Genomic DNA, 24,523 nt, shown 5'->3' with positions numbered 1-24,523 from the left:
GCTAATTTTTGTATTTTTTTGTAGGGACAGGGTTTTGCCATTTTGCTCAGGCTGGTCTTGAACTCCTGGGTTCAAGCAATCAGCCCACCTCAGCCTCCTAAAGTGCTGGGTTTATAGGCATGAGCCACCATGCCCAGCTAAGAGGTCCAGTTTACCCGCATCCTTAACAATACTTGTTATTGTCTACCTTTTTTTTTTTTTTTTTAAGATGGAGTTTCACTCTTGTTGCCCAGTCTGGAGAGCCACGGCACAGTCTCGACTCACTGCAACCTCCACCTCCCAGGTTCAAGCGATTCTCCTGCCTCAGCTTCCCAAGTAGGTGGGATTACAGGCACCTGCTACCACGCCCAGCTAATTTTTGTATTTTTAATAGAGACGGGGTTTCACCATGTTGGCTAGGCTGGTCTCGAACTCCTGGCCTCAGGTGATCTGACCACCTTGGCCTCCCAAAGTGCTGGGAATACAGGCGTGAGCCACTGCGCCTGGCCTATTGCCTCTCTTTTTGATCAGAACCTAGAAGGTATGCAGTGGTATCTCACTGTGGTTTTCATTTAAATTTCCCTAAAAACTAACAACTTTGAGCATATATTCATATGCTTATTGACTGGGTATCTTCTTTGAAGAAATATCTATTTAAATACGGTACCCATTTTAAAACTTGGGTTGTCTTTTTAGTACTGAGTTGTGAGAGTTCTTTATGTTCTGGATATGAGTCCCTTCTCAGATATATGATTTGTAAATATTTTCTCCCATTCTGTGGGTTGTCCTTTCAATTCTTGATCACATCATTTGCAGCACAAAAGTTTTCCATTTTTATGAAGCCCAAGTTCTTTTTCCTTTTTTCGTCACTTGTGGTTTTGGTTTTCTTCTATAAATTTCATTGTTTCGGTTATGTGAAAGAAAGTAGAACCTCAGGACCCCAAAGTCACTGTGCTGGCAAGATGAATACAATTATATACAATTATAGCCGCGTTTAGTTACACTGCAGAGAAATTTGGGAACACCAAAGAGAAAGAAGATGCCGAAAGCTTGATGAGAAGAAAAGGAAATCAACCACAAAGATTGGCAGGTGCTTTTTTTTTTTTTTTTTTTTTTTTTTTAATCTTTTAGTCAAGCCTCCAGAGTTATGGAAGAAAATGATGTCCAGCCAATGAACCAAGTGTGAGAACACAAAAAGGCATTTTCAGGCAAGCAATGACTTGGAATTGATCTCATATTTCTCTTGACAAGATATTTGGCCATACGCTGCCACAAAAGTAGAAAGAAGGCTGAGAAAGATGACATGAAATCCAAGAAAGAAAGGCATTAACCTGGCACACAGTGAAAAATTCTACCGGGATAGTGGTTCAGCAGGACGACAGAGCCAGTGCTCCCGTTAGCTCGAGGAATGTGCTGAAGAGTTGGTTTTTCAGGAGGAAAAGTGGATTCCCAGGATAATAGCATAATTAGGAAGCTGGTAACCTTGGAGACTGGGTAAAGGCTTATGTTTTTGTTAACAAGAGGCCAACTGGGTTACAGGGGAAAAAAAGATGAAGCTGTGCAAGAAAGCCTTGGTGAAATGAAAGCAACCAAGACAGGCACTGCTGAACAATTCATCAATGTAATAGGAGATTCCAATGCCTCTGGACAGTCAAGACATTTTCAGTGGAGGGATACATTTTCAAGGATATAAAGTAACATTTTCTCTTGCAGACTGATCACACTTTATTATGTTGTAAATATTATTTATAGGGTCATATTGTAAATCCTGTTTATGGATCTATTATTTAGACTCAGCCTAGCACAGGGAAAACAGAAACATAAATCTAATAAATATTAACAATGTGAAGCAAACAGGAGGTGAGATGAAAAGTAAAAGTTCATTTCACCACCATTTGTATTAGTAAGTTGTTTTTCGGTTTTGTTTTGTTTTTTTGAGACAGGGTCTCACTCTGTTGTCCAGGCTGGAGTGCAGTGGCAAAATCTTGGCTCACTGCAGCCTCCGCCTCCCGGGTTCAAGCATTTCTTCTGTCTCAGCCTCCCGAGTAGCTGGGATTACAGGCACATGCACCATGCCTGACTAATTTTTGTATTTTTAGTAGAGACAGTGTTTTACCATGTTGACCAGGCTGGTCTTGAACTCCTAACCTCAGGTGATCCATCCACCTCAGCCTCGCAAAGTTCTGGGATTACAGGCATGAGCCACCATGCCCAGCCAATATTAGTAAGTTAATAGACATGGTCCCAAAGTATACTTAAGTCTCTATTATTTTGTGTTTTAGTGCTAGCTCGTACAAGCTAAAATCAGAAATTATCAAAGTTGTGCCTACAGGGGACTGGAGACGGGTTGAACGTTGAGGTGAACAGGAGAACTACTCTCATTGCCCCCAGTTTATTCTTATTAAAGATTTATTTATAGTAAATTGACTTTTGGGGTGTACAGTGCTATATAAATTTTAACATTATCTTGATTTATAAATACTGTCACAATCAGAATACGTGGACCCCAAAATTGTGCTACCCCATAGTCAAACCTTTCCTCCACTCCTAACTCAAGCCAATCACTAACGTGTTCTGTGTCCCTGGAGTTTTTGGCTTTCTGCAAATGTCATGTAAATGGAATTATACAATTGTTCTGTCAATGCCACTTTTTTGGGGGGAGTGGGACTGGGCAAGAGAACAATTTCCGTTTTTAACCACAGAGCTACTGCAAAAGGAACCAGTGAGCTGTCCCTCCCTTCCCCTTCTCCACATCTCCAATCACAGGTGTGAGAAAAGGAACTCCAACCCAGGGCAGGACCAGCCCCTCCCCACACCCTCAATGTTTAAGAAAGAAAAGTGTGTCATTTTTTCAGGCTGGCTTCTTCCACAGCACAATGCATTTGAAATGCACTCATATCATTGTATTCAGTCTGTCCCCTTTTTTGCTGAGTTTATGCATCCCCCGTTGAAGGACATTTGGGTGACCTGCAATCTTCAGTGATTATAAACAGAGCTTCTGTAAACATTCATGTGCGGGCTTTTATGTGAACACATGTTTCCAGTTCTCTAGGGTAAATATCTAGGAGTGGGATGGCTGGTTCACATGGTGAGTGTTTACCTGTATAAGAAACTGCCAAACTGTTTTTCAGAGGGGCTACAGCATCTTGTCCTCCCACCAGCAATGCAAGGGAGTTCTGGGTGCCCCGCATCCTCACCAGCACTTGGTACTGTCAGGGTTAAAACAATTATTACAGCCACCTGATAGGTGTGTTGTGATAACTCACTGTGGTCTTCATTTATATTTCCCTTAGTAAGACCAATGCTATTGTTCATGTGCTTATTTGTCATGTGTATCTCCTTTGGTGACATATCTGCTCAAATCTTTTGTGTTTTTAATTGGGTTATTTAAAATTAAATTTAAATTAAGATTATATGAATTTGCTGTGGAAGAAACCAGCCTCAAAAAGTTGCACACTGTATAATTCTCTTTACATTGAGCTGTTAGAGTACTTAACTTATTTCGGATACAAGTTCTTTGTTAAATGCATGATTTCTAAATATTTTCTCCCAGTTCGTAGCGAATCTTTTTATTCTCTTCAGACTGATATTGGCTGGGTACATGTATTCAAATTTGTACTCACATCTTAGTGTAGGCCCAGCACAGTGGCTCATGCCTGTAATCCCAGCATTTTGGGAGGCTGGGATGGGAGGATTGCTTGAGCTCAGGAGTTTGAGACCAGCATGGGCAACATAGTGAGACCCCACCTCTACCGAAAGTAAAAATTAGCTGGGCGTGGTGGTGCACACCTTTAGTCCCAGCTACTTGGGAGGCTGAGGCAGAAGGATCACTTGAGCCCAGGAGGATGAGGCTGCACTGAGCTGTGATTGCACCACTGCATTCTAGCCTGGGCAGGAGAGCAAGACCCTGTCTCAAAAAAAAAAAAAAAAAAAAGTGACATTGACAGAACAAACATTTTTAGTTTTGGTGAACTCTATCAAGTTTTTCTTCTATAGATTGTGTTTTTGGTGTCATAGCTAAGAACCCAGGGTCACAAGAGGTTACGTTTCTTGTATAAATTTTATAGTTTTATATTTTACTTGTAGATCTATAATCAGTTTTGAGTTTTCACATAAGATGTATAAGAATTTAGTATAATTTTTTATATATGAATTGTGTATAAGATCTGAGGTTTAGGTCAAGTTCATTTTTTACGTATGAATGTTCAAATGTTTCAACACTGATTGTTGAAAATACTTCCCTTAATCCATTGAACTGTCTTTGCACCTTTGACAAAAATCAGTTGCTTGGGTCTGGATTATTCATTCATCTATGGGTCTTTTTCTTTGCCAAAACCATTTTGTCTTGATCGCTGTAACTTTACAGTACATTTTAAAACTAGTGGTAGTAAGATTCTTCCAACTTAATTCTTTTTCAAAATTATTTGAGCTATTCTAACTCCTTTGCCTTTCCATATACATTTTAGAAGCAGATTTTTTATACCCATACAAATAATGCTATGATTTGGATAGGAATGGCAATAAACCTATAGGTCAACTTTAGGTTTGGAGAGAAGTGACACTTTTACTATATTAAATCTTTGGATCAGTGAACACAGCTGTCTCTCCATGTATTTAGCTTTTCACTAATTTCTTTCATAAGCAATTTTGTAGTTTTTACCACTCAAATCCTGCATGTTTTGTTAGATTTATATCTAAGTATTTCATATTTTGTAGGGGGAGATAGTACACATGAAATGGTTGTAAAATTTCAGATTCCAACTCTTCATTGCTAGCACACTGAACTGTGGTGGATTTTGTTTTTGTCCTGTGTCCCGTGACTTTTCTAAATTCACTTATTGACTCTAGGAGCTTCTTTTGGTAGAGTCCTGGGGACTTTCTGTATAGACAATTGTCATCTATAAGTAGAAATTTATTTTATTTATTTATTTATATTATTTTGAGACAAGGTCTCATTCTGTCACCCAGGCTGGAGTGCAGTGGCAGGATCACAGTTCACTGCAGCCTCAACCTCCCCAAGCTCAGGTGATCCTCCCCTCTGAGACTCCCGAATGGCTGGGATTACAGGCGCACACCACCATACTCAGCAAATTTTTTTTTTTTTTTTTTTTGAGACAGAGTCTCGCTCTGTCAGCCAGGCTGGAGTGCGGTAGCACAATCTCAGCTCACTGCAAGCTCCATCTCCCAGGCCCAAGCAATTCTCTTGCCTCAGCCTCCCGAGTAGCTGGAATTACAGGTATGTGCCACCACACTCGGCTAATTTTTTTTAAATTTTTGTTACAGATGGGGTTTCACCATATTGTCCAGGCTGGTCTCGAACTCCTGGGCTCAAGAGATCTGCCCGCCTCAGCCTCCCAAAGTGCTGGGATTACAGGTGTGAGCCACCACACCTGGCCAATTGGAAATATTTTTATTTCTTCCTTTCTAATCTATATGCTTTTACTTCTTTTTCTTGTATCTTTGCTCTTGCAACCAGCGGATGTTTAATAGAAGTGGGGAGGGTGGAAAACTCTTACCTTGTTCCTGATCTTAGTGGAGAGCTTTCAGACTTTCACCATGAAGTATAATATTAGCTCGAGTTTTTGATGTCCTTTTTCAGGGTAAGGAAGTTCCCTTCTATTCCCAGTTTGCTGAGAGTTTTTGTCATGAATGGATGCTGAATTTTATCAAATGCTTTTTTTAAAATCAATTGATAAGATGATGTACATTTTCCTTTTTAGTTTGTTAAGATGTTGGGTTACATGGATTGGTTTTTTTTTTTTTTTTTTTTTTTTTTTGGAATATTGAGCCAGCCTTACATTGTTGGGACAAACCCTATCATCTCATTTCATATCCTTGTTACATTTGGACTTTACTATGGGTATGCATTACTTCCATAAGAAGCTGATAAAACTTAAATTTTAAAGAAATATACATACCTGATTCCATTTTCTCCTTTTTTTGGCTTCTGGTTAAGATCATCCTTTACCTGAGGGAGAAAACAGTAATATAAAAATATTTTCAAAATAATATTCGTTAGAATGAGTTTAGATGAACATTTCAGTCTTTGAGAAGGTGGTATTGACAGTTATCCTAGGAGCTAAGGATATGGTTACATTAGAAGGGCTCCGGAGGCTGGGCGCAGTAGCTCATGCCTGTAATCCCAGCAATTTGGGAGGCTAAGGCAGGAGGATCACTTGAGCTTAGGAGTTTGAGACCAGCCTGGGAGACACAGCGAGAAATTAGAAATTAGCCTCTATTAGAAATTAGAAATTAGAAATTAGCCTCTATTAGCCTCTATTAGTCTCTATTAGAAATTAGCCAGGTGTGGTGATGCACACTTGTAGTTCCAGCTACTCAGAAAGATGAGGTGGGAGGGAGAATCATTTGTTGACAATGAATCTTGAGTCTGGGAGGTCAAGGCTGCAGTGAGCTGATCATGCCACTGCACTCCAGATGGGGCTACAGGTGGAGATCCTGTCTCAAAAAAAAAAAAAAAAAAGAGGGTTTCTGAGCCAGGCATGGTGCTTCATGCCTGAAATCCCAGAGCTTTGGAAGGATCTCTTGAGGCCAAGAGTTTGAGACCAGCCTAGGCAGCATAGTGAGATCCTGTTGAAAGTGAAAGAAAGAAAGGAAGAAAGAGAAAGAACAAAAAAATGGAAGAAAGGAAGGGAGGGAGGGAGGGAGGGAGGGAGGTAGGGAGGGAAGGAAGGAAGGAAGGAAGGAAGGAAGGAAGGAAGGAAGGAAGGAAGGAAGGAAGGAAGGGAGGGAGGGAGGGAGGGAGGGAGGGAAGGAAGGGAGGGAAGGAAGGGAGGGAAGAGAAAAGAGAAGAGAAGGAGAAAAGAAAGGAAGGAAGAAGGAAGAAGGGCTCCGTTTCTTCAGCTTTGATTTTCTTTAAAGCTAACATGAGCCTCTACAATTTTTGATCGTTGGTTGCTGGGCTTCCACAGAACACTACTCCCCAAAACTTTAGAACAAGCCACTCAGCAGCTCCCTAATTAAGCAAATGACCAAGAGTCTTAATTCCATATTGCAGTTCCATAGAAGCTCACTTAAATGTACTTTACAGAATGTCCACAACCCTTTCATGTAGCTCAACTATACCTTCATAGCTGCTGCTTTTTTTTTTTTTTTTTTTTTTTTGAGACAGGGTCTTGCTCTGTCACCCAGGCTGGAGCACACTGGCATGAGCATGGCTCACTGCAGCCTCTACCTCCTGGGCTCAAGCAATCCTCCCACACCAGCCACCTAAGTAGCTGGGATGACAGGCATGCACCACCACTCTCAAATGTTTAAAATTTTTGTAGAGACAGGGGTCTCACTATGTTGTCCAGGCTAGGTTACAGAGCTTTTTATGAGCGAATGACATATTTAGATCTCTGTATTTTCTCATCAAATATTTTGTATGTATAGTATTTTATTGCTTTTACCTGGTAGGCTTATTATACTTTTTCAGAGACTGCTCTAATTTTCTATTTAGTGCAAATTTTTAAATTCAGTGCAATTAATTATATATTTTAAACTCTCTGAAAAAGTCCCTGAGAATTCACATATGTACTCTGTGTGACTTCTGTACACACACGCACATCCGTGCACAGACCCCATACGATGTCCAGAGGTTGTCTTTTTAGAAATTTCAATTAATATCAGCTTTTCCTATCCACCAGTCATACTTTTATTGGAAGTCTGACTGGTATTTTTGAAGTCTTGTGTTTCAGAAGAAGGAAGAAATTGAGGATGATCTAATATAATACTATATGGGAGTAAAACAAAGTCACACCATAAAAATTTGGGCCTCCAGTATCACAAACAGCAAAGAGTCAACTGTAAGTGTTCACGCACTTACCACCCGGTAGTGATTGGGGGCCCACACTAGAAGTGTGTGGCGCTGGCCCTGCTTGAAGTCGTCAGTTACGGCAGTGACGGGTGATCCAGGAGAAGAAATATTTATACTTGTCAGTTTGTTTACATCAAAAGTCATATATGCATTTGTCTATAGAGGGAGGGAAAGACGCATAGTTAATATCACAGTCTCAGCACTATGCAACTGAACACTGGAACAGCAGTTATCTGGCATTCCACATTTCCAAGTTCATGTTCATAGATATCAAAAAATGCCTGTGGGGAGTTGGCATTTATTTGCCTCAGCTTCCCACCCACTCTTACAGACTCTGTCTTGAGGTTTTTAGTGCCACCCCAGGAACAACACTTTTTCACCAAGAATCTTATTTTTGTTTTGTTTTTATAAAAATAAATACTATGAGACTAATTTCTACTGTTAGGCAAAGAACAGCATCAGGGCAAAAGCAACAGCTCTGGGGAAAATCAATACTGGGATGCTCCAAGCATTAGGAATCGGGCTTTTTGTTTTTACCTTCAAGATTATTAGTTTGGCAAGGTCTAAGGTTGCGGTGCTCAACCATGGCTAAACGGGAACGAGACTGGCTAAATCTCAACACCTCTGGGGCTAGGGCTGGGCGCGGTGGCTCATGCCTGTAATCCCAGCACTTTGGGAGGCTCAGGCAGGCCAATCTCTTGAGGGCAGGAGTTTGAGACCAGCCTGACCAACAGGGCAAAACCCTGTCTCTATTAAAAATACAAAAATTAGTTGGGCGTGGTGGTTTGTGCCTGTAATCCCAGCTACTTAGGTGGCTAAGGCATGAGAATTGCTTAAACCCAGGAGGCAGAGGTTACAGTGAGCCAAGGTAATGCCACTGTACTCCAGCCTGGGCTACAGAGTGAGGCTCTGTATTTAAAAAAAAAAAAAAAAAAAAAAAAATCTCTGGGGCTGAGACCTGTGTATCAAAATTTTCAAAGCTCTCCAGGTGATTCCAATATGGGCTGGAGGTTGAGTACCACGAATCCAGATCAAGGGTGATCTAGAGCAGGGTTTTCCATCCTTGGCAGTGTGAATATCTGGGCCAGGTAATCTTTGTTATGGAGGGCTACATGTCAGCATCCCTGGCTTCTACATGAGATGCCAGCAGCATACTCCCAGTTGCTACAACAAAAAATGTCTCCAGAGATGGGCAAATATCCCCTAACATCAAAATCACCCCCAGTTTAGATCCTTGATCTGGTGGTTCCAGGCTCCAGCAGCAGCAGCATTCCTGAGAGCTAGTTAAATGCAGCATTTCAGGCCTGATCAAGAATCTGCATTTTGACCAGGTATGGTGGCTCACATCTATAATCCCAACACTTTGGGAGGCTGAGGCAGGCAGACCACCTGAGGTCAGGAGTTCAAGACCAGCCTGGCCAACATGGCAAAACCCCATCTCTACTAAAAATACAAAAATTAGCCAGATGTGGTGGCACACAGCTGTAATCCCAGCTACTTGGGAGGCTGAGGCAGGAGAATTGCTTGAACCCTGGGGGCAGAGGTTGCAGTGAGCTGAGATCACACCACTGCACTCCAGCCTGGGTGACAGAGCAAGACTCCATCTTAAAAAAAAAAAAAAAAAAAAAAAATCTGCACCAGCTCCTTGGGCGATCTGCATACACAACACACAACATAGTGTGGAACACACTGGTTTAGAGTACAGCCAACATGAGATCAAGATCCTTAGTTCACTTCTGGGCTGGCCTTGGCATTCATACAAGGACCAAGAAAAACAGCTTCTCTAAATCCTATTACAACTGGGGTCAGAAGATGAAAAAGAAAGCAGCATTTCCTTTTACTTACTTGAGACAATGAGTCAAGTGTCACCATCTCTCCAGGAAGAGATATATTCATGGTAGTGTTTCCTATATTCAAAACTTTAATTTGGATTTCATTTCCTTTGGGGAAGACCGGAAGAGTTTTCTGAGCAAAATAAAAGAAAATTGGCAATGAGGTCTTCAATACAACACGGAAAATCATCTTAACCCTGGCATGGGGGCACTTTACCCCAGCTGTGAAAAGCTGTGCTGACTGAGACACGCCAGGTGTCTCCCACTAAGCTGCCAATCACAGACCCCATGGCACGCACAGAAATGACTTTTGTACGGAATATTGAAGTGATATGGTTTGGCTGTGCCCCCACCCAAATCTCATCCTGAATGGTAGATCCCATAATTCCCAGGTGTTGTGGGTGGGACCCAGTGGGAGATAACTGAATCATGGGGGCGGTTTCCCCATACTGTTCTTTGTGGTAGTGAGTAAGACTCACGAGATCTGATGGTTTTATAAGGGGAAATCCCTTTTGCTTCGCTCTCATTCTCTCTTGCCTGCCGCCATGTAAGATGTGGCTTTCACCTTCTGCCATGATTGTGAGGCTTCCCCAGCCACGTGGAACTGTGAGTCCATTAAACCTCTTTTTCTTTGTAAATTACCCTGTTTTGGGTATGTCTTTATCGGCAGCGTGAGAATGGACTAATACACGAACGAATCAGAAAGATGCTGCTCTTAGTCTTATCTGGCCACTTCCAGGCCAAAGGATGCCAGGATACAAAGCCGAATATCTGAGGGCTCTGAGTCACTATAACCTAAACGAATATCCTTCTTGTCGTGACACCTGAGATCTACCGTCACCCGACTCCAGTGTTCTCCTGTAAGTCTGGAAGCCCCGTTCCCAGCCCTAGACGCAGCAGTGTACACATCTCACAAATGTCTGATGCCCTCCTGCCTCCGTACCTTTGTTCAGAGTTTTTGTGTTTTTTCTACAATGCCCTCTTTCAAAACCCAGTGTCACTGAAGCAATCCATGTCCACCTTAGCCCACAATTCATCTTCCACAAAGCTGGCTATGTCCAAGAGGAGCGTTGAGTACAGCCAAGTTCATGGCGGCACTGTTCGCAATAGCCAAAAGATGCAGGCAACCCAAGTGCCTGTCGAAGGTGAATGGATGAACAATGTGGTGTATACACACAATGGGATTAGTATTCAGTTTACAAAGGAAGGAAATTCTGACACAGCCTACAATAGGAGGAACCTTGAAGACAATACGCTAAGTGAAATTAGCCAGTCACAAAAGGACAAATACCATCTAATACCACTCATAGGAGGTGCTAGAGTAGTCAGATTCATAGAGTCAGAAAGTAGAATGGGGGTTGATGGGGCTAGGGGAGTGGGAAATAGGAGTTGTTTAATGGGTACAGAATTTCAGTTTTGTAAGACGAAGAGTTCTGGAGGTTGATTGCACAACAATGGAAATGTACTTAACGCTACTGAACTGTACACTTAAAAATGGTTAATATGTGACCGGGCATGGGGGCTCATGCCTGTAACCCCAGGACTTTGGGAGGCTGAGGTGGGAGGATTGTTTACCAGCCTGAGCAACATAGGGAGGCCCTGTCTCTACAAAAAATGTGTAATAAATTAGTCGAGTGTGGTGGTGCATGCCTACAGTCCTAGCTACTTAGGAGGCTGAGGTGGGAGGATCGTGTGAGCCCAGGAGGTTGTGGCTACAGTGAGCATGATTGCACCACTGCACTCCAGCACCCTAGGTGACAGAGTGAGACCCTGTTTCAAAAAATTAAAAAAAAGAAGAATATGGTAAATGTTACGTTATGTATATATTTACCACAATTATTTTTTTAATTTAAAGATATTAAAAGAGCTGCTCTGCCTATGGAGTAGCCACGCTTTATTCCTCTACTTTCTTAATAAACTTGCTTTCCCTTAAAAATATAAATAAATAAAGATATTAAAAGAGAGAGAGAGGGGGATGGAAGGAATGAGAGAAAGAGAGAGAGAGGCAAAGAGAGGGAGGAAGTAGTGGGGGATGGCCGGGAGAGGCAGGAGGTCTTACCTACCACATAGCCCTGCTTCTAGGAGCTGATCTCAGACTACCAGCGTCAGGAGTCTAGTTTAGCCCACTGTGAGGCCAACAGATGTGTGGATTAACTTACAAACCAATCATTTTAGAAACACTAGAATTCAAAATGCATTCTCACATCAAAAAGACCATTTACACACATTTGAAGTGATGCTTGTTTGTGAATGATGAACTTGTTTGTGAATGATGAACTTCTTTTAACCAGATCCCCTGGGAATTTAGATTGTGAAGGAACCTGTTCCATAAACTTCTTTTCCATTATAAAAACTGTATTAGAAATGCAAGTTACTTATGTAAGCTTTTTTCCCCTGCTGAAGCTCACCCACTTTACACTCACACCTATGGTGCCCCCACTGCCCACAGCTCCAGGGCTCAGTTTACAGAGAAAGACCTTGGCCTCCCCTAATCCCCTTCATCCTGAAGAAAGAAGATTCTGAACGCTCCAGCTAAATTCACCAGGAAAGGACATGGGAGAACCAGGGGACAACTCACATCGATTTCCACCTGCACGATGGCAGCCACCACAAAGGCCAAGGACGCCAGGAACATGCCAACTGTCATCTTCTTCAAGGAGCTGATGGGACAAGAGAAGAGTGACTCTCAACCAGTCTCACATTGATGAGCTAAGCTACACCCCACCCCCACCATCCCCCAACAAAACTAAATTCCCTCCAAAAACATGGCTTGAAAGTGCCCCCCACTTCTTGGTCATGGATTCATGAGGATTCAAGGAGGATAAATGGAATATATCTTCTTGTTTGCATGTTTACTTTTTTTTTTTTTTTTTGAGACAGAGTCTCTTTCTGTCACCCCGGCTGGAGTGCAGTGGTGCGATCTCAGCTCACTGCAACCTCTGCCTCCCAGGTTCAAGTGATTCTCATGCCTCAGCCTCCAGAGTAGCTGGGATTACAGGTGCGTGCCACCACACCCGGCTAATTTTTTGTACTTTTAGTAGAGACGGGGATTTGCCATGTTGGCCAGGCTGGTCTCAAACTCCTGACCTCAAGTGGTCTGCCTGCCTTGGTCTCCCAAAGTGCTAGAATTACAGGCGTGAGCCACTGTGCCTGGCCTGTATATTTACATTAATTTCTAGAAACTATAGTTCAGGTGCTACTCCAGATTACAATGACCATTCCTATTATCTGCGTAGAGAAGAAAGCCTGATTAATTTTCAGGCTGTCACTCACAGCATTTTTATTGTAAAGAACATTTTCAGAAACATCAGCACACAAACATTTGTTTTCTTCGTTATTCAAAACCCTATCCTCTAGGTGAGGTTGCGGGAGGGGCTGCAGGCTGAGCACAGCCCATCTGCAAAGCCCTGGGACCAAGGGAGCCTCACCCAACCCAACCCACCCATCACCTACGTGAAATTTAAGCCACATTTTGCAATGAGAGGATACAGCACAGCGTCAAAGATCGGGACCATGATCACGATCAGGATGGCGTTCACGGTCTGCAGAGGAAGTGGAGGAGAATCGTTAAGCTTGTCTCAAAGACGACTCTGATCCCTGAAATCAACTTAAACATTTCTTCTCTTACCTGCATCTGATCAGGCTGAATTTCGAGAGCTCCCTAAAAAGAGAGGAAAACAATCTCAGTGTAAAATGTCATGAAAGGGAAGAAGAAAGGGGACAAAGAAACTAAAACAAAGGAGTCAAACTTACGATTTTCCCGGACATAGTTGCTGCCTGCAGTGTCCACCTGGAGCCCTTAAAAATGAATAAATTTGCTGTATTATTTGGGAATGTGGGTTTTTAAAATTTTACAAGTCAATGGTGAGTCTTTTCCACATCAGGAATGAGGTCTGACCTGTTATGGGATCTAAAGTTGTTTTAAACATCAAGTTAATCTCTCAGCTCTATTATACTACTAGGTCAAAAGAAACAGGTTGCATTTCTAGTGCACGAGTGTACAAATACGGAGTGCTCCGACCCCTCCTGAAGCTGCACAAAGCACTACCCTGAGATGAAGCTATCCCTAGGACATACAAAAATGCATTTCTGAGGCTCTCTGGAAAGCATGGCATTGTCTTCTAGGTGATAGCAGCTGTGTACATTGTGGATGGTCCATATTCACTGCCATCCAAGATCCAAAAATATTATTGTTAACAGCCATTTTGACAGTCTAGGCTGGCCCCAACTAGATCTCCATCAAGAGAGTGGTGAATTTAAACCTGGACAGCCCCTTTACAATCAACATATTTCACAGTGAAAGAGGACCCAGGACTGTACAGGTAAATATGATTATGTCCGTGGAAGACTAAACATGTAAATGCTTCCATATGAACCCATCAACCCCACTACAAAGACGTCACAGAAAGTCAAGAAATTGGCCAGGCGCGGTGGCTCACACCTGTAATTCCAGCACTTTGGGAGGCCGAGATGTGTGGATCACCTGAGGTTAGGAGTTCGAGAGCAGCCTGGTCAACAAAGCAAAACCCCATCTCTACTAAAAATTAGCCAGGTGTGATGGCAGGTGCCTGTAATCTCAGCTGCTCAGGAGGCTGAGGCAGGAGAATCGCTTGAACTTGGGAAGTGGAGGTTGCAGTGAGCCAAGATCGTGCCATTGCACTCCAGCTTGGACGACAGAGTGAGACTCTGTCTCAAAAAAAAAAAAAAAAAAAAAAAGAAAGAAAAAGAAATCTACCCCTGTTTGAGTTCTTCACACAGGCCAGTCACTGAGTACCTTATGGATGTTCTCACACTGGACCCTCACAGCCTTGCGGAGGGTGATTAGCACCCTTTGGGCAGGGTTAAGAGTTATTACAGCGACTCAAATCTCACAGCTACCAGGTGAGGCGTGTGTTTCTAGAGCAAGCCTCATTCCAGTGACCAGTTCCTGTCCGCATACAGCACTGCCTCCCGGGTCTGTCTGACACATCTCAATCTCCTACTTACAGCTGACACTCACATTTCTCCCAAGCAATGGTTTATCCCCACCATCATCCTCCCTGCTCCAACCCTGTGTGTTCATACATTTGTTTTAAACTCCAGTTTCTAAGAGAAACAATATCTATTTTTTTTTGTTCTGTAAACCAGGATTGATCTTTAAAAAGAAACACTATCCAATTGCTTTGGTTACTGAGCTCCATGCGTTCAGCTGTCTAACACAATTGTGAAAAATTCCCGGGTATGTGTCTTAGGGCTGTGGTAGAAAGAGACAACAGGTCACCTGCTGGGTTCTAGGTCCCTGCTTGGAGAGGAGTCATTTTCCACCCCAGGATGGTACTTCTAGCCCAAGCATTCCATCTTAGAGTGGAAGAGGTCAAGTCCCTCTCCATTTATGTAGGGACTCCACAAAAGGCAATGTATCTTGTTACCCTCTGTATTGGTAGGAAAACAAACTCTTTACTCTCAGTTTTGATTGGTAAGAGTCCTGGATGAAATCTTTCCCAAGGCTACTTGACTTCACCTAATTGTCTTCATTGTTTAGCAACAGAAATGTGGATAGAACCACTTAGAATTGCTTTTGTTTTTGTTTTTTACAATAAACTCAATGTGATCGAACAATTAAACAAGTGAAATATAAATGAGGAACTGGAGGAGAACTTTTTAGGTGTGAAATACGAAGTGAGCCTTGGTACCTGGCAGTGTGGGATGTGCGCTTGCTCAGTGAAAAGGAGAGGACGCAGACTTTCACATTACCTGCTGGTCAAACAAGGCCCAGAACATTGGGAGTGGAATATACAGGAACATCACCCTCATAACCATCTTAATTTGGGAGATGAGCCGCTCCTGTAGTTGGAGTAGGGGAGGGACAAATTAGCCACACCCTGTGTCCTGTGCCACTCACGGCTTGCAGTTGCTGCTGAGTTTCAGTGGAAACACAGATATTTTCATCTAGAGACAAGCTGGGAGGTGATTCATCCAAAACATACTGCCGCAGTTTTCTTTAGAAAACCGAAAATGTCTAAACTTTTTAAAATATGAGTGAAAAGATCTATTTAGGAGGTAAATTACGTGCATTTACTAAATGTAAATCCCACCACCGCTGTCACCACTGCTTGACTCTCCTATATTCAAACTAAGGTTATATGATCCCAATTACACATAACATATAATGCCAGATTATACCAAATGAAAAACTATGAAAAGGTAATATTATTTCCAGATCTATTTATCAAGTTACTTCAGTTAAAAAAATGCATGCATGCATAGTTTTATTTAATATGCTATAAAGGTTAGGAAGGTATAACTGATCATTTTGTCCATATAACCTTAATCTCAATTGAGATTTTGGGTGTTCACTTCCTGGGGGAATCAGGGTCACTGTAGCAATGACAGTTACTTACATCGTATTTCTCTTTAGCCCAGTCCAGCCAGTGCTCCCTCTTGGGAAATGCCTTACTCCGATGCCTAAATCTATTTTTGATGGCAAACTGAAGGAAGGAAGAAAAATCAAATTTCAAAACAGGACCAACGACTTTGTCAGGGAAGCACATTTCAATTAAACTACCTTTAGTAGAAAAATATGCTTGCGAGAAAAGCAAAATATACAATTGTATCTACTAGTATATGAGCACTTATTTCTATTAACAGTCTCTTTCCAACAAGCATTTGAGTTGGGGTGAACAGAGCTAAGCTGTGTCCACTTCACTCCCCAGATCCTCTAGAGAAGCACGCCCAACAGAAATAGAACACGTGTTTGCAATTTAAGTTTTCTAGTAGCCATCTTAAAAAGAAAAAGTGGAACAGGTGAAATTCATTCTACAAACATCTTATATAACATGATAAACCCCACTCTGATTTTAACAGGTAATCAATTTTAAAAATTAAGAATTTTTACTTTCGTTCATATTTTCTTCAAAATCCAGAGAATATTTTATACTTATGCCATAATCTCAATTTATTTGTTTGTTTTTGAGACAAGGACTTGCTCTGTCATCTAGGCTGGAGTACAGTGGCACTGTCTTGGCTCACTGCAGCCTTGACCTCCCAGGCTCAAGTGATCCTCTCAGCTCAGCTTCCCAAGTAGCTGGGACCACGGGTATGTACCACCATGCCTGGCTAATTTTTTTATTTTTTATTTTTAATAGAGACAGGGTTTTGCCATTTTGTCCAGGCTGGTCTTGAACTCCTGAGGTCATGCAATCCACTGGCCTCAGCCTCCCAAAGTGCTGGGGTGGCATGAGCCACCATGCCCGGCCAGCATATCTCAATTTGGATGCTAGATTTTTATTAGAAATATTTGATCCGTATTTAGGTTTTATAAAGTTTGTGTTTGAAAAACTAGATTTACACACTAAGTTGTTTCAAACATACTTAAAAGCTTTCCAATAATTGAACTGAGTATTAGTTTTTAAGAGTAAGAACACACTACAGAGAAATACATTTATTAAAAAATTAAGGCTATAGGGAAACATTTTAAGATATAATAACACAGGTCAGAAAAATACGATGACCCACCCATCATAAAATTAGGGGCCACTAAGATTCTTTGTTAGTGTTGTTTAGGAAAAAGGCCTTTGGGAAGAGCAAAGTGCATTTGCAATGACACAGCAAGAAGCGATGCTGGTGGAGGCTGTAGGCATGAGTGTGATCGAAAGGCAGTAATTGGGCCAGGCGTGGTGGCTCACACCTGTAATCCCAGCACTTCGGGAGGCTGAGGTGGGCGGATTACTTGAGACCAGGAGTTCAAGACCATCCTAGCCAACATAGCAAAACCTCGTCTCTACTAAAAATACAAAAATTAGCTGGGCGTGGTAGTGCATGCCTATAGTCCCAGCTATTCGGGAGGCTGAGGCTGAGGCAGGAGAATTGCTTAACCTGGGAGACGGAGGTTGCAGTGAGCTGAGATCGTGCTACTACACTCCAGCCTGGGTGTCAGAGTGAGACTCTGTCTCGAAAAGAAAAAGGAAAAGGAAAAAAAAGAAAAGAAAAAAAGAAAAGCAGTAAGTTAAAGCTACAGGCTGACTTTAGGATACTTCGCAATATAGTTCTCATGACCCTAAATAGCTTGAAGTTGTTCTTCTGGAGTTTAAACTAAGTTGTCAATGACTCGTTAAGGAAGGACTTGGATGGGTAATTGGTAAGGTCCCCTCTTTGCTTGGAAAAAGCTTTTTGGTGGGAACAGGTCTAATGTTAGAAGAAAAGAGTATAGCTGCCCTTGAAGGGATTTTTTTTTGACAGGGAGAGGGCACATTTATTTCAAAAAGTGAAATACAACACAATACAACAATCTAATAGTACAATACAATTGAAATATAATACAATAATCCCAGCACTTTGGGAGGCTGAAGTGGGCGGGTCACCGGAGGTCAGGGGTTTGAGACTAGCCAGGCCAACATGGCAAACCCTGTCTCTACAGAAATAGAAAACTTAGCCAGGTGTGGTGGCATGTGCCTGCAGTCCCAGTTACTCGGTAGGCCGAGGCAGGAGAATCACTTGAACCAGGAGGCAGAGGTTGCAATGAGTTCAGAATGCACCACTGCACTCCAGCCTGGGTGACAGAGCAAGACTCCATCTCCAAAAAAAAAAAAAAAAAAAAAAAGAAAAGAAAAGAAAAGAAAAGAAATATAATACAATAATCTAATGCAATAAGGCCAGGTAAGATAAAGTAAGTGGTCTAAAATTATCTTAAGGCTGCCTTTTCAGCCAAAAGATTCACACATGTGTTTTTTAAAAAATAAATGACACATTTACCTCCAGTTATACAGCATATACAGTATGTTCACTAAAAAAATGGGGAGTGTATAAGAAAAAAATTATGTGATTCCATTAGCTAAGGATTCCCACTCTCGACATTTATTTCCCACCCATAAATGTATGTGTATATGCATATACTATGGAGGTACTTATGGAAGAAACCATATTCTGCACATTCCTATCACCAAATATTCTTTAGAAAGAAGACAGCTCCTGGCTGCATGTCATGCCAGAGATGAGCTGTCAGTTCGGCACCATCGTCCTATTGGCAGCAATCTGGTGCGCTGACATTTTCGCTATTATAAGTATTACAATGATAATCTTTGTGCTCACTTTTTAAATTTTTTTTCTTACTCTAGTTTTGTTTTGTTTTGTTTTGAGACAGAGTCTCCCTCTGTCACCTAGGCTGGAGTGCAACAGCGCAATCTCAGCTCACTGCAACCTCTGCCTCCCAGGTTCAAGCAATTCTCCTGCCTCAGCCTCCTGAGTAGCTGGGATTACAGACACCCACCACCACGCCTAGCTAATTTTTGTATTTTTAGTAGAGACAGGGTTTCGCCATGTTGGCCAGGCTGGTCTCGAACTCCTGATTTCAAGTGATCCGCCCGCCTCGGCCTCCCAAAGTGCTGGGACTACGGGCCTGAGCCACAGTGCCTAGCCTATTTTCTTACTCTTAATTCCTGAAAGCAGCATGACTGACTTGAAGCATCTGAACACCTGAGACTCTTGCTACACATTGCCAAATTGAGCCTCCTCCTTTTTGATTCATGCTCCCTGACAAACCTCATGTGCTCTTCCGCCATTTTGACAGACGAAGAGTCACTTTGATTTGCTTTTCTTTGACCATTGATCTTATTTTATAAGCTCAAGAGCCATTTCTATTCCTTCCTTATTAAGTTCTGTTTGTGTCTTTTTCCATTTAGAAGAAACTGCAATTTATTGAAATCGTTAAGAACACTAAAAATATATTTAAAGGAACATCAAAGCTTAGATTTTAATTTAAATTAATTTAATTTATTATAATTTAAAGGAATTATTTTAATTAATGTCAGATTTTAATTTAATTTAAAGAATTTAATTTAATTTAATAGAAGGTTCTGAGGTGGTTAAATGGCCTTGAGAAAGAGCAGCTGAGATACTTACATGGATGCACTTGGCCACTTTACCCATGATGTTGCCCTGTGGCTGGAACTTCTTGTACATCCCACTGCCAAGGATAAACACAACTAGATAGGGCAGAAGAAGACATGTCAGCAAAACATGTGCCAGAGCAACCTGTGGCCTAGAGAGATGTGCCTTTATTTGAATTATAACTTTGTTTTAGGATAATGGAATGACTTATGGAATGGATTTACTCACCAACCTCACAGTTTAGAAAGTCCTTTTAACCCTCACAATCCACAAAAACCTATGAGTAATGTGATATTTGTGTTCTAATATGCAAACCTTTAAGCCTAATATCATCTACTTCCCATAACTTAAGGTAGCTCACATACACTCACACAGGTATTTAAGCACAAGTTCTATCTCTATTTAAAGGGAGACAAAAGGAATCAGTGCTTTCATAGAACACATTAATGTATTATTCTGCTAAGACAATAAGTGGGGCCAGGTGCGGTGGCTCAAGCCTGCAATCCCAGCACGTTGATAGGCCGAGGTGGGTGGATCACTTGAGGTCAGGAGTTTGAGACCAGCCTGACCAACATGGTGAAACCCCTTCTCTACTAAAAATACAAAAATTAGCTGAGTGTGGTGATGGGCACCTGTAATCCCAGCTACTCGGGAGGCTAAGGCAGGAGAATTGCTTGAACCCAGGAGGTGGAGGTTGCAGTGAGCTGAGATCGTGTCACTGCACTCCAGTCTGGGTGACAGAGTGAAACTCCATATCAAAATAATAAAAATAAAAATAAATAGAGCTGTAATTTTCTGAATGCAATGGGAAGAGAAAACATTCTCTTTTTAATATTCAGGAAAAAAGAATTAATCTTAATCATACATTGCAGAAATTTTTTCTGTGGCCACTGTACAAAAGCAGTTACAATTAATTGCATCTGCAGCTACAGTTTTATAAAAGTTGGAAGCACCTTTTCAATGAGGTCATTCTTCCATGGACCTTTTTGGCAAGTCATATTGTGAAAATCACTTGGAAAAAACTGTTCTGGGGCTGAGTGTGGCCGCTCATGTCTGTAATCCCAGCATTTTGGGAGGCCAAGGCAGGAGGATCACTTAAGACCAGTAGTTCTAGAGCAGCCTGGGCAACATAGTGAGATCCTATCTCTATCACCTTATTCAAATTTTTTTAAAAAATTAAAGCATTGTTGCAAGAGTCGCTGAAAACATAGTCCATACACTAGGATTTCTGATTATCCAATACCACACTTCAATAATTTAAAAACACTGATAGATAACTTGAATTCTACTTATTTTTCTCAATTAAGAGGGCCTGAGATTTTTGACAGGTGCTAGCTCCAAGTATGTGCCTATACTATAGATGTTCTTTATAGTTGATGAAAGAGATGTTTACTTATATTCTTGCCCAATGTCCACCTTTCTCAATGCAGACATGGATGGTAAAGATGTCCAAGAGATTGAGTCTATGTTTTCTTTTACAAACTAATATTGAATGTTTAAGCTTCTGATTAACTGAAACCTAGTTCAAGCATAGGAATTTCTAGAGGTGGTGCTGACACATCGGATTTGGCCTATTCTCAATTCCTCCAGAAGAAAAAGCATAATCTTTGATAGAGGAATGACTTGTACAGATGAAATAAGAATGTACCTAATGTGCTTAGTATGGTGTCTGGTGTAAAGCAAGATTTTTTGAAATGCTATCTGTCTCCTGCCAAGAATTAAAGAGGAGGAGGTATCAATGAGCCTGCTAGGGGACAGTGGCAGTATGGGAAGAACCATGGAAGAAAAGAGACATTAAAAAGAGAACACTGAGTTCTCACCTAAATGAAAGGGGACAGTTAAATTGCTACAATGTGAGCACAAGAGATTTAAAATGGTCCTATTCCATGCACTACTAACATCTGAAAACAAAAATCGGAGAGAGAGACATGATTGTCAGCTGAGCAAAGCTGATGACAACCTCATTTGAGTGGGAAAGGGGCTCTAAAGAGTTGAGGTGGCCGCTGGGCTATTGTCTTCTTGCACCGTTCTTGGCCACCTTTCACATCCAACCACCCCATGTAGACAATGCTACATTTCCCAAAAGCCAATGCCAAGAACTAATGTGCCAATGAATGCCTCAAATAGACATATATGTTCTGTCCACTGGGAAAGAATTCTAGTAGAAACATTTGGGGGTGATATTAGTTTGGTGCAAAAGTTATTGCACTTTTTGCCATTACTTTTAATGACAGGAGCTGCAATTACTTTTGCACCAACCTAATCAATTAAGGAAATGTAGTCGTTCATTGGCGTGTTTCAATGGCAACTGAACCAGGTGGCCATTTCTTCAAGCAAGTTATAGATAAGTACACGTTGACAAGAACAAAAGCTTTTAGCCTTGGGTTCAGCTAATCCAGCAGATTCTATCACCTTCATCTTATTTTTTTGAGACAGGGTCTCGCTCTATCATCCAGGTTGAAGTGTTGTGGTACAATCATGGCTCACTGCAGCCTCGACCTCCCGGGTTCAAGCAATCTTCCCACTTAAGCTTCCAGAGTAGCTGGGACTACAGGTGTAAGCCACAGCATCCAGCTAATTAAAAAACAAAACAAAACAAAACATCCAGACGTGGTGGCTCATGCCTGTAATCCAAGCACTTTGGGAGGCTGAGGTGGGTGGATCACCTGAGGTCAGGCGTTTGAGACCAGCCTGGCCAACATGGCGAAACCCTGTCTCTACTAAAAATACACAAATTAGCTGGGCATGGTGGCAGGTGCCTGTAATCCCAACTACCTGGGAGGCTGAGGCAGGAGAATCGCTTGAACCCAGGAGGCGCAGGTTGCAGTCAGCTGGAATCACACCATTGCACTCCAGCCTGGGTGACAAGAGCAAGACTCTGTCTTAAAAAAAAAAAAATTTTTTTTTTTTTTTGTTTTTGTTTTAGAGGTAGGGTCTCTCTCTGTTGCCTAGGCTGGTCTTGAATTCCAGGCTGGTCTTGAACTCAAGGTATCCCCCTGCCTCGGCCTCCCAAAGTTCTATTCCTCCCTTATTAGGTTCTATTTGTGCCTTTTTCCATGACACCACGCTGAGCGACCATGCTGGGTCTCTCTCACCTTCATCTTAATCTGCCTAAATAGTATTACACCTTTCAATGACCAACTCAGTTGGTTCCTTTTCCTGTAATCCTCTTTTGGATCCTATTCCCTCAGAATTGATGTGCCAATCCTACTTTCTTTGAATACTTAGAGCATGTTTAACATCTGATGTCAATTCTTCTCACTACTTTTTGTTGCCACTTGTTACATGCACTTTAAAACATTAGTCACAATCATTCATGTAGAGCCTGACCTGGTCCTAGGCTTCTATTAATTCAACCTATTTCCACTTACTCAGGGCTACAGCCATGAGAGCAGCAGGAACCCCAAAGGCCAGTGGGTAACAAGCTTGTTTACTGTGAATTCCACATTGTTGAACTGGGGAGAAATGACAAGATTAAAATTATTATGGCATTGGTAACGAGCATATCGTTCCCATTTGTAAAGATCCCTCACTGATAATTACATATTGCTTTCACATACTGTTCTAGACACATCCATTTGCCTTACTGACATCGTTGCTAGCTAAGCAAAGCAGCAGTGTAGCAGGAGGAGCAGGAGATAGAAACCAGTTCTCATCTCAGCCGCTAAATAGATGGGTGATCCTGGGTTGGTCAAAATCAGTGGCCCCCTCTTGGTTCTGTAGATTTTCTTTGTGGGGGAGATAAAGATGATCTGGATACACTAACTTGATTATATGGGACTCAGTAAATCAAAAGTACACTGGAAAATCAATATTCCTGAATTCATGCCAATCAGGTAGCAATTCGACGACCTAGGGCCAAGGTTGGCACACTTTTCTGTGAAGGGCCCAACGGTAAATATTTTAGGCTTTGTGAACCATTGGTCTCTGTCAACTACTCAGCCCCACCTTTGCAGGGGAAATCAACTGTAGACAATACATCAATGAATGGTCTTGCCCAGATTTCTGGATTCGGCCCATGGGCCACAGCTTGGCAACCTCTGACCAGCAGCTATTTTAGCTTTGAAATCCCAGGATATATGTGTGTGTGTGTGTGTGTGAGTGTGTGTGTGTGTATGAAATAAATAAAAATTATAAAGAAACTAAGACTTTGTAAGAAGTCGTAGAGATTCCTGGAAATCCTTTCCATGGAATGCTGGAGCCTCCACGAATGATCTGATGCTATCAGGGTTTTGATTTGGTTCAGCTATCTCACACTTCGGGAGAGAAAGAAGTTAACTAGCAGAAGTGACAGTCATACGAATGTTTCCTGTTCATGGCAAAAAATAATTTTCCCCCTATAAAGAATAGAAACTTGTTAGTCAAATCTTTATTTGAACGAATTCGTTATCAACTAATTAACAAGTTACATAAAATTTTTGTCATATGTTCACTTTATATTTGTATGAGAGTCATGAATTTCCTTTTAAAAAATTATCCTTTAACAGATTCTACAATTTAAACATGCACCCTCTAGTAGAACCTAGAGGTGGGAGAGGTGAGCAAACAGGACACAGGAATAAAAGCTATTACATTTTTGTGTAAAACAAGTTGGAATGGGGTTTAATTGTCTGTCATCCTCAAACCACTATTCTGTGCAGGAATATATAAATCCCCCTGAAATCTTTATTTCATAATCTAATCTGATTCAAATGTGGACAGGATGGTCTTGTCAGTTTGTCATCAGTAACACCACATATTCCCTTCCACATGGGAAATTCACAAACTCTCAATGGAGCATTAATAAGAACAAACATCTGATAGCTACCGACACTGTCCCATTCTCTTCATCTGAGCAGTTCTTTTGGAAATACTTGAGATGATGGGAAAGCAAAGAAAAAAACTTTGCCTTGGCCTGGCAAAGATTACAGGCTCATGCCTGTAATCCCAGCACTTTGGGAGGCTGAGGCCGGCAGATCATGAGGTCAGGAGATCGAGACTATCCTGGCTAACATGGTAAAACCCCATCTCTACTAAAAATACAAACAAATTA

The 24,523-nt window shown here is 41.6% G+C and overlaps 1 protein-coding gene across 1 annotated transcript in view; it reads right to left on the bottom strand.

The window, feature by feature from the left end:
- The window catches only part of LOC105477704 (solute carrier family 15 member 1), a 69,267-nt gene that overhangs the window by 9,241 nt on the left and 35,503 nt on the right, over positions 1 to 24,523 (bottom strand). Inside the window, exons 8-18 of the mRNA XM_011734359.2 lie at positions 22,863 to 22,946; positions 19,504 to 19,586; positions 16,008 to 16,094; positions 15,361 to 15,450; positions 13,381 to 13,425; positions 13,256 to 13,288; positions 13,081 to 13,169; positions 12,206 to 12,287; positions 9,641 to 9,760; positions 7,805 to 7,951; positions 5,898 to 5,947 (exon numbers count right to left, since the gene is read on the bottom strand). Coding sequence (XP_011732661.2) covers positions 5,898 to 5,947; positions 7,805 to 7,951; positions 9,641 to 9,760; positions 12,206 to 12,287; positions 13,081 to 13,169; positions 13,256 to 13,288; positions 13,381 to 13,425; positions 15,361 to 15,450; positions 16,008 to 16,094; positions 19,504 to 19,586; positions 22,863 to 22,946 — 910 coding nt within the window. The remainder of the gene's footprint in view (positions 1 to 5,897; positions 5,948 to 7,804; positions 7,952 to 9,640; positions 9,761 to 12,205; positions 12,288 to 13,080; positions 13,170 to 13,255; positions 13,289 to 13,380; positions 13,426 to 15,360; positions 15,451 to 16,007; positions 16,095 to 19,503; positions 19,587 to 22,862; positions 22,947 to 24,523) is intronic.

The sequence above is a fragment of the Macaca nemestrina genome, chromosome 16 (genome assembly GCF_043159975.1).
Source record: "Macaca nemestrina isolate mMacNem1 chromosome 16, mMacNem.hap1, whole genome shotgun sequence".
NCBI lineage: Eukaryota > Metazoa > Chordata > Mammalia > Primates > Cercopithecidae > Macaca > Macaca nemestrina.
This window is presented reverse-complemented; position numbering and strand designations above follow the sequence as displayed.